Here is a 15,693-nt window from a genome sequence, read left to right as displayed (position 1 = left end):
GCAGGGTGTGTAAGGAAGCTGAAGATGGGAACACAGGTAAGTCCTGGCTGTGGATTGTGTGTCCAGCATTTTCTGTTGAGTTGTTTATATCCTTTGTTATACACAATAAACCATGATCTGATTAAAGGACCTTAACAAGGACTTGGCCAGAGCATTTGCTTCCCTTCCCTGGCTGGTGATACAACACAGCAGCCTACAGTCACTCACTGTGTGCATGACTAGGAGATTAAGTGTGAGTAATGAATAAGTGAGGGAATCCACAGACAACAGCTGTACACAATACTATGAAATCCAAGAAGCTGTGCTTTTACAGGAAATATTTCAGCTGTCTTGTGTTCCAGAAGAGACAGGAAATGCTATGCCAGACCAAAGTGGTGGCCCACCTAACTTCTGCTCCTCTCTCTCTGAGAGCGGCTAGTACTACATGCTTCAGGAGCAGAAACTACACAACAGACAACTGTGGAATAAACTGCCCAAAGAGGAAGTTTCATTCTAGCCCCATCAGTTAGTCTTATGTCCTGAAGTACGTGGGTTCCCATCCCGTGTTAAAGCAAACATTTCAGGCCTGTGGATGTTCTCATTATTTATATAAATGTCTCTGCTTTTTCTGAACCCTACGAACCGTGTGTCCGAGTGCTTCATAATGGGCACAGCAAAGTGTTGTGCAACGGGCAGTAGGAAAAGATTCTTTACTTTTTCAATTCATTGGTGACCTGCAGTAACAGCTTCTACAGCTTTCAGTTTTAAATCCCTGCTGCAGACACACTGACAATTCCAATCTGGAACCGGTCGCCATTGCAACATCCGGGCAGAGGTCATCCGTGTTGTGAAGAGCCACGCACTGACTTGTATGTTCTTAAGGTTGCTGGGTAATTTAGCTGAGGGTGTGTCCACATCTGAAATGCTACTGTGGAAGAGCTGCTGTAGTGCTTCCCTGAAGATGCTATCTATGCTGAGGGGAGGGGTTCTCCTGTCAGCACAGGTAATCCACCTGCCCCAGAGCTGGTAGTTAATTCCATGGAAGAATTCTTCCATCAACCTAGCGCCATCTACACTGGGACTTAAGTTGGCTTAACTATGTTGCTCAGGAGTGTGGATATTTCACACCCCTGAGGGATGCAGCTGGGTCAATATCATTTTCTAGCATAGACCGACCCTGAGTCTGCAGTCTCCTCAGAACCTGAGATCTTCCTGTAGGAAGAAATAAGGCGTGTTTTCTTCTGCCAGCCCTAACATCCTGGCTCACTGCCTTCACACACTCTAAAACTACCCTCTTTCTAATGCTGTGCCAGTAGGGGATATTCCGATGCAGGACTATGTGTAACCACACTGACATGATTTAAGGTGTGCTCACTATTGGGTTATGTTGTATGTTGAAAAAAATAATAAGAAAATGCAGTTTGTCAAGATGGCGGCCTTTATTCACTAACCTGCTCAGCTTAACAGTCCCGTATCATTGACTAGCAGTCAAACTTTATTAGCGGCAAGGGCCTTTTGTTAGCACTCTTAGGGAATGTCTACGTGTGAGTTAGGAGGTGTGGTTCCCAGCTCACGCAGTCATACCCGCGCTAGCTCTGCTCAAGCTAGCACCTAAAACTAGCAGTGTGTCTGCGGCAGGCTGCGCTAGCCTCCTAGGGATGAACCCAGGGGCCAGGCAGGATTGCACTAGCCTAAGGGGCCGCCCATGTCATCCCGGACACACTGCTTCTTTCAGGTGCTAGCTTGAGCTAAACTAGCATAGCTACATCTACATGAGCTGCGAATCACACCTCCCAGCTTAAATGTAAATGTACCCTGAAAACCCTCACGCTCCCACATCCCTCCAAGTCACACTTTCAATGTCACTTTCATGTCATTTTTGTCTTAATTTATCTTTTTACAAGAATAACACAAACAGCAGAATGCTAGAGTGAGAGCGGCTTTCCCCTCCCGTTCTAGTTCCCTCAGGCCAGTTGGACTGACAGCCTCACTCAGTCCCCTACTACAGCCAGCACACAAAGCACCCACTTCCCCTTGTCCTGTGTCAAGGCTGCCCCTCTTCAAGGCTATGTTTAGGATACTATCTTGACAGCTGAGCCTTGACCACAGAAGCCATGTTACAGGCCCTCCAAGACAATGAGGTGAGTAAAAGTACTCAACAAGAGATGAAGATTGAGAGCCCTTCTACTAAAAGGTATGTGACATGTCATACAGTACCCAGTGTGCAGGATTCCTGAGTGGGATTTAGACAACAAAGAAATGAAATACATGCACCCCTTCCCTGGATCCATCTCAGGTTTTATAGTGACCCCAGTGCGCTGTGGGACAGGAGTTAGTGTTGCCAATCCCAAGCACGCAAAACTCAGGAGTCAGAAAACAAAAACTCATGAGATTGACTAAAAACCATGGAATTTTAAAAAATAATAAATGGAGGGTTGATTTTATTTTCTTTCTAGTTTTGAAGACTTTAGGATTCATGCTTTTACACTTTCCTCTACAACTATCATGCTAGAAAGTCCCTTTTTTTAATGAAAGGTAAGAGTCTCACAGTCACAGGATTCCAGAGACAGGGCAATACGAAAAATCCCAAATATCACAAGACTCGTGATACAACCTCCAGAGTTGGAAATAGCGTCTGTACTCCCATGCCCAAGTTAGCTTTGATCTAGCTAGCTCAAGTGACAACAGCAGTGAAACCATGGTAACACGGCTGGTGGCTACTCGAGTATGTACCCAGGGTGCTGGGTGGGCAGGACTAGCTTGTGCTACTGGAATGGCGCTGGAATGGGGGGACCATGAGGCCATGGCCCCATCACTCTTTTCCTGCCTTAAAGGGGGTAGGAGGCGGAGAGGAGTGAGTGGCAGGTTGCGGAGCCTCAAGAGGAGAGGCGGAGCGGGCACGGGGCCTCGGGGGAAGAGATGGAGAAGAGGCAGGGCCACCGTTCAGGTGCCGGTGGCCCCCCCACTTCTCGGGCTCTTCCAGTACTCCTGAGTCCTGGCACCTCTTCCATTATAAATTAAGCACTGCCCCCATACCCTTCCCTTTGAAATGGGCTGGACTAGTTTTGGGTTTGTTCTGAAAGGCAGTGCTGCTTTTTTCCCCTTGTGTTGCCAAGTCTCACATCAGTGGCCGTTCAGTGCATACCGCATGTCCAGCAGTGCTTAACTTGCTCCATTTCTGCTTAAAGCCTACTCCTGCTCCAACCTCAGCCTGTACCTGTTCCATTCTGGTTTCTGACTCCTGGCTCTGACTTTTGGCTACATCCCTTGGTTAACCCATTGGCTTCTGACCTTTGGTTTGACCCCTCAAACCTGACTCCAGTTTCACTCTTGGACTGGTACCTGATTCCTGGATCTATACTCGATTACTGGACCTGCTAGTACAACCACAGGCAAGATCCTGCTCTGTCCACTGGGCAGCTTACAGCGTGTCCACACAGGGCTTTGCACCTACTTTAAATCAAATAATTTTACAATGCACTTTTAGTGGAAGCCAGTGCCAATGTATGTGTATACAAGGCCATACTACTTGATGTAAGGAGCTCTCAGTACCATGGGACACAAAGGGTATGTTTACACTGCCAAAAACAAAAACCCTGCAGCAGCAGATCAACTCTGTCAACGGACGCAGGCCGGTGGGGCTTGTGCTATGGTGGGGCTAAGAATAGCTGCACAGCCATTCCTACTCAGGCTGGAGGTGGGGCTCTGAACCCCAGCGAGTGGGTGCAATGGTTCTCAGAGCTTCAGCTCCAGCCCGAGCGGGAGTGTCTACAATGCTACTTTTAGCTCTATAGTACAAGCCCTGTGAGGCTGAGTCTGTTGACAGGGACTCTGAGACTTGCTGCAGTAGGGGGGCAGAGAGGGTGGGTTTTTTGCAGAGTAGACATACTCCAAGGTCAGGGTTGATGTCCCACCATGCTCCATTCTGACACTCATTAAGAGATAAGGAATTCACTTCTCCTTTCCCATTGTAAAATCTATGGGGGGTGGTGGGGGCTCTCCAAAAATGTCATGAAGTTGGAGAGATGTAGCTACATGTGCCACTCAGGGGAGAGGTCTGTGACCGCACAGGCCTAGATTTCAGTAGAAACAAAAGGATATTTTGAACATGTGTAAAAAAACCTAGTGTAGACAGGATAAATTGTACTTTTAATGTGTGTTAAAATCCTGTTCTAGACCAGGCAGATTAACATGTTGGCTAATGTTTTTAAAACACTTTTTTCCGAGTGAAGACATGGCCTTAGAGGACAGGAAGGAAGTGGTATGACAATACAGACCCTAAGGACTTGCAGGGAGAGCTTAGCACAATCCCATGGGACTTTCCCTCCATGTGCCTCTCTATTCTCAGTCCCCTAGCTGCACAGGAGGAGTCCTGCTACCCTAGGAGACTCCCTGTGGCTACACACTTCCCTACTGTCACTGATTAAAAATAAAAAGGAGTTAATGCTGCTTCCAGCAGACTTTTCGATCAGCAGAGCTGCTCCCCAACTCTGATTCCTTCCCACCCTAGGATGCCCACCCACTCACAGTCCAGGAAGCCCTGATTGCATTGAGTTTACATGGAAGAGCAACCGTGGGCATAGCAAGGAAGAAGCTGCTGCATCATCCTCTTGATGGTTGCTGCACAGATTCTGTGACTGTTTGTTCCACTCTTCTTGGGAGGGAGGGAGGAAGGGGCATCTGGACTCAGAAACACAGCACCTCTGCCCAGCTCCCCCACCCCAGTCACAGATACACCAAAATAAAGAATATTCCTCTTCTTATAAATGGTCTATAAACTGCAAGTGACAAAGCATCAGCTCTTTTCTCAGCTCTTTTTCTAGGTGTCCCAGTTACTGCTGAATCTATTCTCCCCCTCCCCGTTCTATTAAATAGAAAATTAATGTCACCTCAATTTGGCAGTGGATTTTTCCCCACAATCTTGGACAGCATAGAAGCTGTATGGGGGTTTGTACACCACCATTTATGTCGGTATAACTTATGTCGCTCAGAGGTGTGAATAAGCTACCCCCTTGAGTGATGCAAGTTACACCGACTTAATGCTGGTGTGGACAGTGCTATGTCAGCAGGAGAGCCTCTCATGGAGGTGGGAGCTCTCTCGTCGGCATAGCATCTACAGCAGCACAGCGCTTCTTGTGTAGACTAGCTTGAGTTTTCACTCCAGAAGCATTCACACAGTGATTCTGAAAACTCTTTGTGGGTTTGGGAATTAACCAATCAAGGAGCAGAAATAACACCATGTGATGACTTAGGTCACAGTGACCAATCACACTCTAGGATCTGGGCCCCATATTTTTAGCATGTGTTGATACATCAATCAGTATGAAGAAATCAGACATCCTTTATCGCAGGAGTGGGTGGGTGAGATTCTGTGGCCTGCATTGTGCAGGAGGTCGGACTAGATGATCATAATGGTCCCTTCTGACCTTAGTATCTGTGAAATCATCATGCAATAATGCCAGCTGAGAGATGATTCATTGCATTGGAGTCCCCTCCTGAACTTCCTGAGTAAATTTACAAGTCACACACAACTCATTAAGGGAATCATTAAGAAAGGGATAGTTAATAAGACAGAAAATATCATAATGCCTTTATATAAATCCATGGAACACCCACATCTTGAATACTGTGTGCAGATCTGGTCACCGCATCTCAAAAAAGATATATTGGAATCGGAAAAGGTTCCAAAAAGGGCAACAAAAAATATTAGGGGTATGGAACGGCTGCCATATGAGGAGAGATTAATAAAACTGGGACTTTTCAGCTTGGAAAAGAGGTGACTAAGGGGGAATATGATAGAGATCTATAAAATCATGACTAGTGTGGAAAAAGTAAATAAGGAAGTGTTATTTACTCTTTCTCATAACACAAGAACTACGGGTCACCAAATGAAATTAATAGGCAGTAGGTTTAAAACAAACAAAAGGAAGTATTTTTTCACACAACGCACAGTCAGTCTGTGGAACTCCTTGCCGGAGGATGTTGTGAAGGCCAAGACTATAACAGGGTTCAAAAAAGAACTAGATAAATTCATGGAGGATAGGTCCATCAGTAATGGCCATTGTAATATCATGGAGGATAGGTCCATCAGTCAGCTGGGGACTGACTGGCTAAGCAACAGTTCTGCAGAAAAGGACCTGGGGATTACAGCAGACGAGAAGCTGGATATGAGTCAGCAGAGTGTCCCCCATTGCCAAGAAGGCCAACGGCATATTGGGCTGCATTAGTAGGAGCATTGCCAGCAGATCAAGGGAAGTGATTATTCCCCTCTATTCGGCACTGGTGAGGCCACATCTGGAGTATTGCGTCCAGTTTTGGGCCCCCCACTACAGAAAGGATGTGGACAAATTGGAGAGAGTCCAGCGGAGGGCAATGAAAATGATCAGGAGGCTGGGGCACATGATGTACAAGGAGAGGCTGAGGGAACTGGGCTTGTTTAGTCTGCAGAAGAGAAGAGTGTGGTGCGGGGGATTTGATAGCAGCCTTCAACAACCTGAATGGGGGTTCCAAAGAGGATGGAACTCGGCTGTTCTCAGTGGTGGCAGATGACAAAACCAGGAGCAATGGTCTCAAGTTGCAGTGTGAGAGGTCTAGGTTGGATATCAGGAAAAACTATTTCAGTAGGATGGTGGTGAAGCATTGGAATGGGTTACCTAGGGAGGTGGAGGAATCTCCATCCTTAGAGGTTTTTAAGGCCCAGCTTGACAAAGCCCTGGCTGGGATGATTTAGTTGGGGTTGGTCCTGCTTTGAGCAAGGGATCGGACTACATGACATCCTGGGGTCTCTTCCGACCCTAATCTTCTATGATTCTATGGTATCCCTAGCCTCTGTTTGACAGAAGCTGGTAATGAGCGACAGGGTATGGATCACTTGATGATTACCTGTTCTGTTCATTCCCTCTGGGGCACCTGGCATAGGCCACTGTCAGAAGACAGGATACTGGGCTAGATGGACCTTTGGTTTGACCCAGTATGGCTGTTAGAGTTACCTTATGTAACTCACCACAAGATAAGCACCTGGTCTGGTAATAAATGTCTGCAGGATCAGGACCTTAATGCTTTACTTGTATAGCATCAAATTTACAATACAGCATAGATTATACTTCGCATGGCCATTACATTTCTGTCAAGTATCAGGTGGTAGCCATGTTAGTCTGTATCCACAAAAACAACAAGGAGTCCGATGGCACCTTAAAGACTAACAGATTTATTTGGGCATAAGCTTTTGTGGGTAAAAAACCACTTCTTCAGATGCATGGAGTGAAAATGACAGATGCAGGCATTATTATCCTGACACATGAAGAGAAGGGAGTTACCTCACAAGTGGACCCAGTGTTGACAGGGCCAATTCGATCAGGGTGGATGTAGTCCACGCCCAATAATATAGATGACGAGGTGTCCCTTCCAGGAGAGGCAAAGCTACTTTTGTAATGAGCCAGCCACTCCCAGTCCCTATTCAGGCCCAAATTAATGGTGTTAAATTTGCAAATGAATGCTTGATAAAGATCTTGTAGGTCATTTCAGATTTCAGGACCGCTTACACCTTCAAGTCAGTGGCACTGCTATGGGTACCCGCATGGCCCCACAGTATGCCAACATTTTTATGACTGACTTAGAACAACGCTTCCTCACCTCTAGTCCCCTGGCGCCCCTCCTCTACTTGCACTATATTGATGACATCTTCATCATATGGACCCATGGGAAGGAGGCCCTTGAAGAATTCCACCTGGATTTTAACAACTTCCACCCCACCATCAACCTCACCCTGGACCAGTCCACACAGCAGATCCACTTCCTGGACACTACAGTGCAAATAAGTGATGGTCACATAAACACCACCCTATACCAGAAACCTACTGACTGCTATAATTACCTACATGCCTCCAGCTTCCATCCAGGACACATCACACGATCCATTGTCTACAGCCAAGCCCTAAGATACAACAGAATTTTCTCCAATCCCTCAGACAGAGACAAACACCTACAAGATCTTTATCAAGCAGTCTTAAAACTACAATACCCATCTGGGGAAGTGAGGAAACAGGTTAACAGAGTGAGACGGGTACCCAGAAATCACCTACTACAGGACATGCCCAAACAAGGAAAATAACAGAACACCACTGGCCATTACGTATAGCCCCCAGCTAAAACCTCTCCAGCACATTATCAACGATCTACAACCTATCCTGGAAAATGATCCCTCAGTCTCACAGAGCTTGGGAGGCAGGCCAGTCCTTGCTTACAGACAGCCCCCCAACCTGAAGCAAATACTCACCAGCAACTACACACCACACCACAGAAACACTGACCCAGGAACCAATTATTGTAGCAAACCTCGTTGCCTACTCTGTCCCCATATCTACTCTAGCGACACCATCAGAGGACCCAACTGCATCAACCACACCATCAGAGGCTCATTGACCTGCACGTCTACTAATGTGATATATGCCATCATGTGCCAGCAATGCCGCTCTGCCATGTACATAGGCCAAACCGGACAGTCCCTACGTAAAAGAATAAATGGACACAAATCGGACATCAGGAATGGTAACATACAAAAGCCAGTAGGAGAATACTTCAATCTTCCTGGACATTCTATAACAGATTTAAAAGTAGCTATACTTGAACATAAAAACTTCAGAAACGGACTTCAAAGAGAAACAGCAGAACTAAAATTCTTTGCAAATTTAACACCCTTAATTTGAGCCTGAATAGGGACTGGGAGTGGCTGGCTCATTACAAAAGCAGCTTTCCTGGAATGGACACCTCCTCATCTATATTATTGGGCGTGGACTACATCCACCTGGATCGAATTGGCCCTGTCAGCACTGGGTCTCCACTTGTGAGGTAACTCCCTTCTCCTCATGTGTCAGGACAATAATGCCTGCATCTGTCATTTTCACTCCATGCATCTGAAGAAGTGGTTTTTTACCCACAAAAGCTTATGCCCAAATAAATCCGTCAGTCTTTAAGGTGCCACTGGACTCCTCATTACATTTCTGTTACTCTGGTGAACTACTTTAGTACTAAACAAAATTATATTATTATAAAATATTAATAATTATCACACACTTTAACTGTGGGTCCATTTTTTTTTAGCGTTTTTAATTATTGGAATCCCTTTCAAACACTAACCCAGCTTCCTCATGTTACATATCGCTGCACTAAAACGGGAAACTAGTGCCCGGGTATGGAGCTGCACATGGTCTGCAAGAGAAAACAGGGCTTTCCCTCCAGACAAGTTTTCAGTTAAGAAATCTTCCTGAAAAATCCCCCCCTCCCGCGCCCGCCCGCCCGCCCACACCCACACCCACCCACACACACCCACACCCACCCACTATTTTTAAAGCGGCGGCCGCAGCAAAACTTACTTCTGACAATTTCGTGAGCAAACGGGCGCTCGTTTGCCGCGCAGGCAGGCTCGGTCCCATTCTCCATTTCTGTAGCTTCTGTTGAGACTTGCCTCCTCTCGCTGCCCCTGGGAGGTTGCTTCCTTGTCCGCGTCCCCGCTCCGCAGAGGCGTGGGCATGGCCGAGTAACAAAGCACTTCTACTTTTTCTTCGCTTTTCCAGTCAGGCGCTGAGACTTGCCAGATGTACATTTCCTCCCATCCACCTTGCGATTGGGTAAAAGGGCCTAATAGCCAGCTCCGTCTCTCCCCGCTCGAACCACGCTGCGGCACGAGGGGCCGGGCGACGATCCCCCGCCCCCGGGCACGGCAGGGGCTCGGTGACCGGGCGGCGGAGTCCGGCGGGTCGGGGCGCAGACCGCAAGGCGAAGGGCAAAGCGAGCGGTCGGAGACTGAACGCGGCCTCGCTGGGCTCACTGTGTCTCTCCCCATTTACACGCCTGCCTCGCGCATTCGCAGCGTCCTCTTCCCCGGGAGGTTCCACACTGACACCAATACGCTTGTGTCCCTGTCCCCTCTACTTTGTTTGCGAGGTGCGATAAAAGGCATACACTAAAGACGCCCCTGTTCCGCAAGGGAGACATAGAGACAGAGCTCCCTAAGGCATGCAGCGTTAATACTTACCCTAAAAGAAAAGGAGGACTTGTGGCTCCTTAGAGACTAACCAATTTATTGCTAGTACCACAAGTGCTCCTTTTCTTTTTGCGAATACAGACTAACACGGCTGTTACTCTGAAACCAATACTTACCCTACAAGTTCCAAGCTTCAGAGTTTCACTCTCTTCTTCACACACACCCCAGCACCAGACAGTACCTCCCACACCACCTGAATTGTCAGCTATTGTCACTTTTGCAAGGCTCTGAGACAAACATTTTCAACTTATGAGCAGGAGGCATATGTACTGCACTCCGCATTTACCCCTCTGTGTGTAGTTAGGGGCGGGGGAGAGTAATGGCTACATTTCGGACCAGATCGTGTTCCTATTAAAGTGGAAAACTACCACAGACTTCACCTCTAAAGGAACCAAAAATAGGGAGGGGAAGCAAGTGAAAATTAAACTTTTTCCATCACGTTTACAAATGCTTTAACAGGAGAGCTGGATTTCACTCAAAGCTTAAACAAACAACTGCGTCGTTTTGATCCAGTTTTGCAAGTTCTTGCCACATAAACCAAAACTACCTTTTGCATAAAAAGGGGAGGGGAGTTCAAGAGAGAGAATTACATTACAATGTATTTATAAACTTCAAGAAAACAATAAAAATTCCAAACAGTCGGTTTTTTGGTTGGTTTTTTTTTTTTTTTTTTTTTTTTTTGTAGCGGAATTTTTCAATTTGATCTCTGTAACAGGTAGAGCTGGTTGGGAATTTTTGTTGGAAGTATTTTCCAATGGAAAACTCATTTTGCACAAAATTGACATGTTTCACAGGAGAATGTCAATTATGCTGCCATTTTCATTTTCTATTGGGAAAACAAAAATGAAATATTTCCTTTCACCTGATTCTGAATATTTGGGATTGTTGAAAGCCAGGGCTCTTTGTTTAGAGTCAGTTCAACATTAAACCACATTTTCCTAATTTCAGGTTTCAGAGTAGCGGCCATGTCAGTCTGTATTCACAAAAAGAAAAGGAGGACTTGTGGCACCTTAGAGACTAACCAATTTATTTGAGCATAAGCTTTTGTGAGCTACAGCTCACTTCATCGGATGCATGCAGTGGAAAATACAGTGGGGAGATTTATATACATAGAGAACATGAAACAATGGGTGTTACCATACACACTGTAACGAGAGTGATCAGGTAAGGTGAGCTATTACCAGCAGGAGAGCGGGAGTGGGGGGGGGGGGGGGGCTGGGGAAGGGGGCAGGGAGAACCTTTTGTAGTGATAATCAAGGTGGGCCATTTCCAGCCGTTGACAAGAACGTCTGAGGAACAGTGGGCAATGGCTGAGGGGGGGAAATAAACAAGGGGAAATAGTTTTACTTTGTGTAATGACCCATCCACTCCCAGTCTCTATTCAAGCCTAAGTTAATTGTATCCAGTTTGCAAATTAATTCCAATTCAGCAGTCTCTCGTTGGAGTCTGTTTTTGAAGTTTTTTTTTTTTTAAGAATTGCAACTTTTAGGTCTGTAATCGAGTGACCAAAGAGATTGAAGTGTTCTCCGACTGGTTTGACTCCCTCAGGGAACTGATGGTCAGGATCCCCTGGGACAATAACATGAGGGGGGAAAGGAGTCCAAGAGAGCTGGCTGTATTTTAAAGAATCCTTATTGAGGTTACAGGGAAAAACTATCCCGATGTGTAGAAAGAATAGTAAATATGGCAGGCGACCAGCTTGGCTTAACAGTGAAATCCTTGCTGATCTTAAACACAAAAAAGAAGCTTACAAGAAGTGGAAGATTGGACAAATGACCAGGGAAGAGTATAAAATTATTGCTCAGGCATGCAGGAGTGAAATCAGGAAGGCCAAATCACACCTGGAGTTGCTGCTAGCAAGAGATGTTAAGAGTAACAAGAAGGGTTTCTTCAGGTATGTTAGCAACAAGAAGAAAGTCAAGGAAAGTGTGGGCCCCTTACTGAATGAGGGAGGCAACCTAGTGACAGAGGATGTGGAAAAAGCTAATGTACTCAATGCTTTTTTTGCCTCTGTCTTCACGAACAAGGTCAGCTCCCAGACTGCTGCACTCGGCAGCACAGCATGGGGAGGAGGTGACCAGCCCTCTGTGGAGAAAGAAGTGGTTCAGGACTATTTAGAAAAGCTGGATGAGCACAAGTCCATGGGGCCCGATGCGCTGCATCCGAGAGTGCTAAAGGAGTTGGCGGATGTGATTGCAGAGCCATTGGCCATTATCTTTGAAAACTCATGGCGATCGGGGGAAGTCCTGGATGACTGGAAAAAGGCTAATGTAGTGCCCATCTTTAAAAAAGAGAAGAAGGAGGATCCTGGGAACTACAGGCCAGTCAGCCTCACCTCAGTCTCTGGAAAAATCATGGAGCAGGTCTTCAAGGAATCAATTCTGAAGCACTTAGAGGAGAGGAAAGTGATCAGGAACAGTCAGCATGGATTCACCAAGGGCAAGTCATGCCTGACTAACCTAATTGCCTTCTATGACGAGATAACTGGCTCTGTGGATGAGGGACAAGCAGTGGATGTGTTGTTCCTTGACTTTAGCAAAGCTTTTGACACGGTCTCCCACAGTATTCTTGCCAGCAAGTTAAAGAAGTATGGGATGGATGAATGGACTATAAGGTGGATAGAAAGTTGGCCAGATTGTCGGGCTCAATGGGTAGTGATCAATGGCTCCATGTCTAGTTGGCAGGCGGTATCAAGTGGAGTGCCCCAAGGGTCAGTCCTCAGGCCGATTTTGTTCAATATCTTCATAAATGATCTGGAGGATGGTGTGGATTGCACCCTCAGCAAGTTTGCAGATGACACTAAACTGAGAGGAGAGGTAGATATGCTGGAGGGTAGAGATAGGATACAGACGGTCCTAGACAAATTAGAGGATTGGGCCAAAAGAAATCTGATGAAGTTCAACAAGGACAAGTGCAGAGTCCTGCACTTAGGATGGAAGAATCCCATGCACCGCTACAGACTAGGAACCGAATGGCTAGGCAGCAGTTTGGCAGAAAAGGACCTAGGGGTTATAGTGGACGAGAAGCTGGATATGAGTCAACAGTGTGCCCTTGTTGCCAAGAAGGCCAATAGCATTTTGGGATGTATAAGTAGGGACATTGCCAGCAGATCGAGGGACGTGATCGTTCCCCTCTATTCAACATTGGTGAGGCCTCATCTGGAGGACTGTGCCCAGTTTTGGGCCCCACACTACAAGAAGGATGTGGAAAAATTGGAAAGAGTCCAGCAGAGGGCAACAAAAATGATTAAGGGACTAGAACACATGACTTAGGAGGAGAAGCTGAGGCAACTGGGATTGTTTAGTCTGCAGAAGAGAAGAATGAGGGGAGATTCGATAGCTGCTTTCAACTACCTGAAAGGGGGTTCCAAAGAGGATGGCTCTAGACTGTTCTCAGTGGTAGCAGATGACAGAACAAGGAGTAATGGTCTCAACTTGCAGTGGGGGAGGTTTAGGTTGGATATTAGGAAAAACTTTTTTACTAGGAGGGTGGTGAAACACTGGAATGAGTTACCTAGGGAGGTGATGGAATCTTCTTCCTTAGAAGTTTTTATTAAGTTCAGGCTTGACAAAGCCCTGGCTGGGATGATTTAGTTGGGGATTGGTCCTGCTTTGAGCAGGGGGTTGGACTAGATGACCTCCTGAGGTCCCTTCCAACCCTGATATTCTATGATTCTATGTTATAATTCTTGACGTCTGATTTGTGTCCATTTATTCTTTTAAGTAGAGACTGTCCAGTTTGACCAAATGTACATGGCAGAGGGGCATTGCTGGCACATGATGGCATATATCACATTGGTAGATGTGCAGGTGAACAAGCCTCTGATAGTGTGGCTGATGTGATTAGGTCCTATGATGGTGTCCCCTGAATAGATATGTGGACAGAGTTGGCAACAGGCTTTGTTGCAAGGATAGATTCCTGGGTTAGTGGTTCTGTTGTGTGGTGTGTGGTTGCTGGTGAGTATTTGCTTCAGGTTGGGGGGCTGTCTGTAAGCAAGGACTGGCCTGCCTCCCAAGATCTGTGAGAGTGATGGGTCATCCTTCAGGATAGGTTGTAGATCCTTGATGATGCGTTGGAGAGGTTTTAGTTGGGGGCTGAAGATGATGGCTAGTGGCATTCTGTTATTTTCCTTGTTTGGGCCTGTCCTGTAGTAGGTGACTTCTGGGTACTCTTCTGGCTCTGTCAATTTCTTTCTTCACTTCAGCAGGTGGGTATTGTAGTTGTAAGAACGCTTGATAGAGATCTTGTAGGTGTTTGTCTCTGTCTGAGGGGTTGGAGCAAATATGGTTGTATCGTAGAGCTTGGCTGTAGACAATGGATCATGTGGTGTGGTCTGGATGAAAGCTGGAGGCATGTAGGTAGGCATAGCGGTCAGTAGGTTTCCGGTATAGGGTGGTGTTTATGTGACCATAGCTTATTAGCACTGTAGTGTCCAAGAAGTGGATCTCTTGTGTGGAGTGGTCCAGGCTGAGGTTGATGGTGGGATGGAAATTGTTGAAATCATGGTGGAATTCCTCAAGGGCTTCTTTTCCATGCGTCCAGATGATGAAGATGTCATCCATGTAGCACAAGTAGAGTAGGGGCATTAGGGAACGAGAGCTGAGGAAGCGTTGTTCTAAGTCAGCCATAAAAATGTTGGCATACTGTGGGGCCATGCAGGTACCCATAGCAGTGATTTGAAGGTATACATTGTCCCCAAATGTGAAATAGTTATGGGTGAGGACAAAGTCACAAAGTTCAGTCACCAGGTTTGCTGTGACATTATTGGGAATACTGTTCCTGACGGCTTGTAGTCCATCTTTGTGTGGAATGTTGGTGTAGAGGGCTTCTACATCCATAGTGGCCAGGACGGTGTTTTCAGGAAGATCACCAATGGATTGTAGTTTCCTCAGGAAGTCAGTGGTGTCTCGAAGATAGGTGGGAGTGCTGGTAGCGTAGGGCCTGAGGAGGGAGTCTACATAGCCAGACAATCCTGCTGTCAGGGTGCCAATGCCTGAGATGACGGGGCGTCCATGATTTCCAAGTTTATGGATCTTGGGTAGCAGATAGAATACCCCAGGTCGGGGTTCCAGGGGTGTGTCTGCCCCTCTGCCATGTACATTGGTCAAACTGGACAGTCTCTATGTAAAAGAATAAATGGACACAAATCAGACATCAAGAATTATAACATTCAAAAACCAGTTGGAGAACACTTCAATCTCTTTGGTCACTCAATTACAGACCTAAAAGTTGCAATTCTTCAACAAAAAACTTCAGAAACAGACTCCAACGAGAGACTGCTGAATTGGAATTAATCTGCAAACTGGATACAATTAACTTAGGCTTGAATAGAGACTGGGAGTGGATGGGTCATTACACAAAGTAAAACTATTTCCCCTTGTTTATTTCCCCCCCTCAGCCATTGCCCACTGTTCCTCAGATGTTCTTGTCAACGGCTGGAAATGGCCCACCTTGATTATCACTACAAAAGGTTCTCCCTGCCCCCCTTCCCCCCCCCCCCGATCTCCTGCTGGTAATAGCTCACCTTACCTGATCACTCTCATTACAGTGTGTATGGTAACACCCATTGTTTCATGTTCTCTGTGTATATAAATCTCCCCACTGTATTTTCCACTGCATGCATCCAATGAAGTGAGCTGTAGCTCACGAAAGCTTATGCTCAAATAAATTTG

The 15,693-nt window shown here is 46.3% G+C and overlaps 1 protein-coding gene across 3 annotated transcripts in view; it reads right to left on the bottom strand.

Annotated features, from left to right (window-relative positions):
* The window catches only part of LOC311523177 (organic solute transporter subunit alpha-like), an 88,072-nt gene that overhangs the window by 36,392 nt on the left and 35,987 nt on the right, over positions 1-15,693 (bottom strand). The window contains exon 1 of one of the 3 annotated variants that reach the window (XM_084632940.1): positions 9,351-9,815. The exons of the other annotated variants lie outside the window; for them this stretch is intronic. Within the exon in view, the coding sequence (XP_084489066.1) occupies positions 9,351-9,417 (67 nt within the window). The 5' untranslated portion in view covers positions 9,418-9,815. Of the gene's footprint in view, positions 1-9,350; positions 9,816-15,693 lie in introns of those variants that run through there. 3 annotated transcript variants of the gene reach the window in all.

Source organism: Lepidochelys olivacea (assembly GCF_965140295.1).
Source record: "Lepidochelys olivacea isolate rLepOli2 genome assembly, chromosome: 1".
Taxonomy (NCBI): Eukaryota; Metazoa; Chordata; order Testudines; family Cheloniidae; genus Lepidochelys; species Lepidochelys olivacea.
The sequence above is the reverse complement of the archived record's forward strand: the minus strand, read 5'-3'. Positions and strand labels throughout refer to the sequence as shown.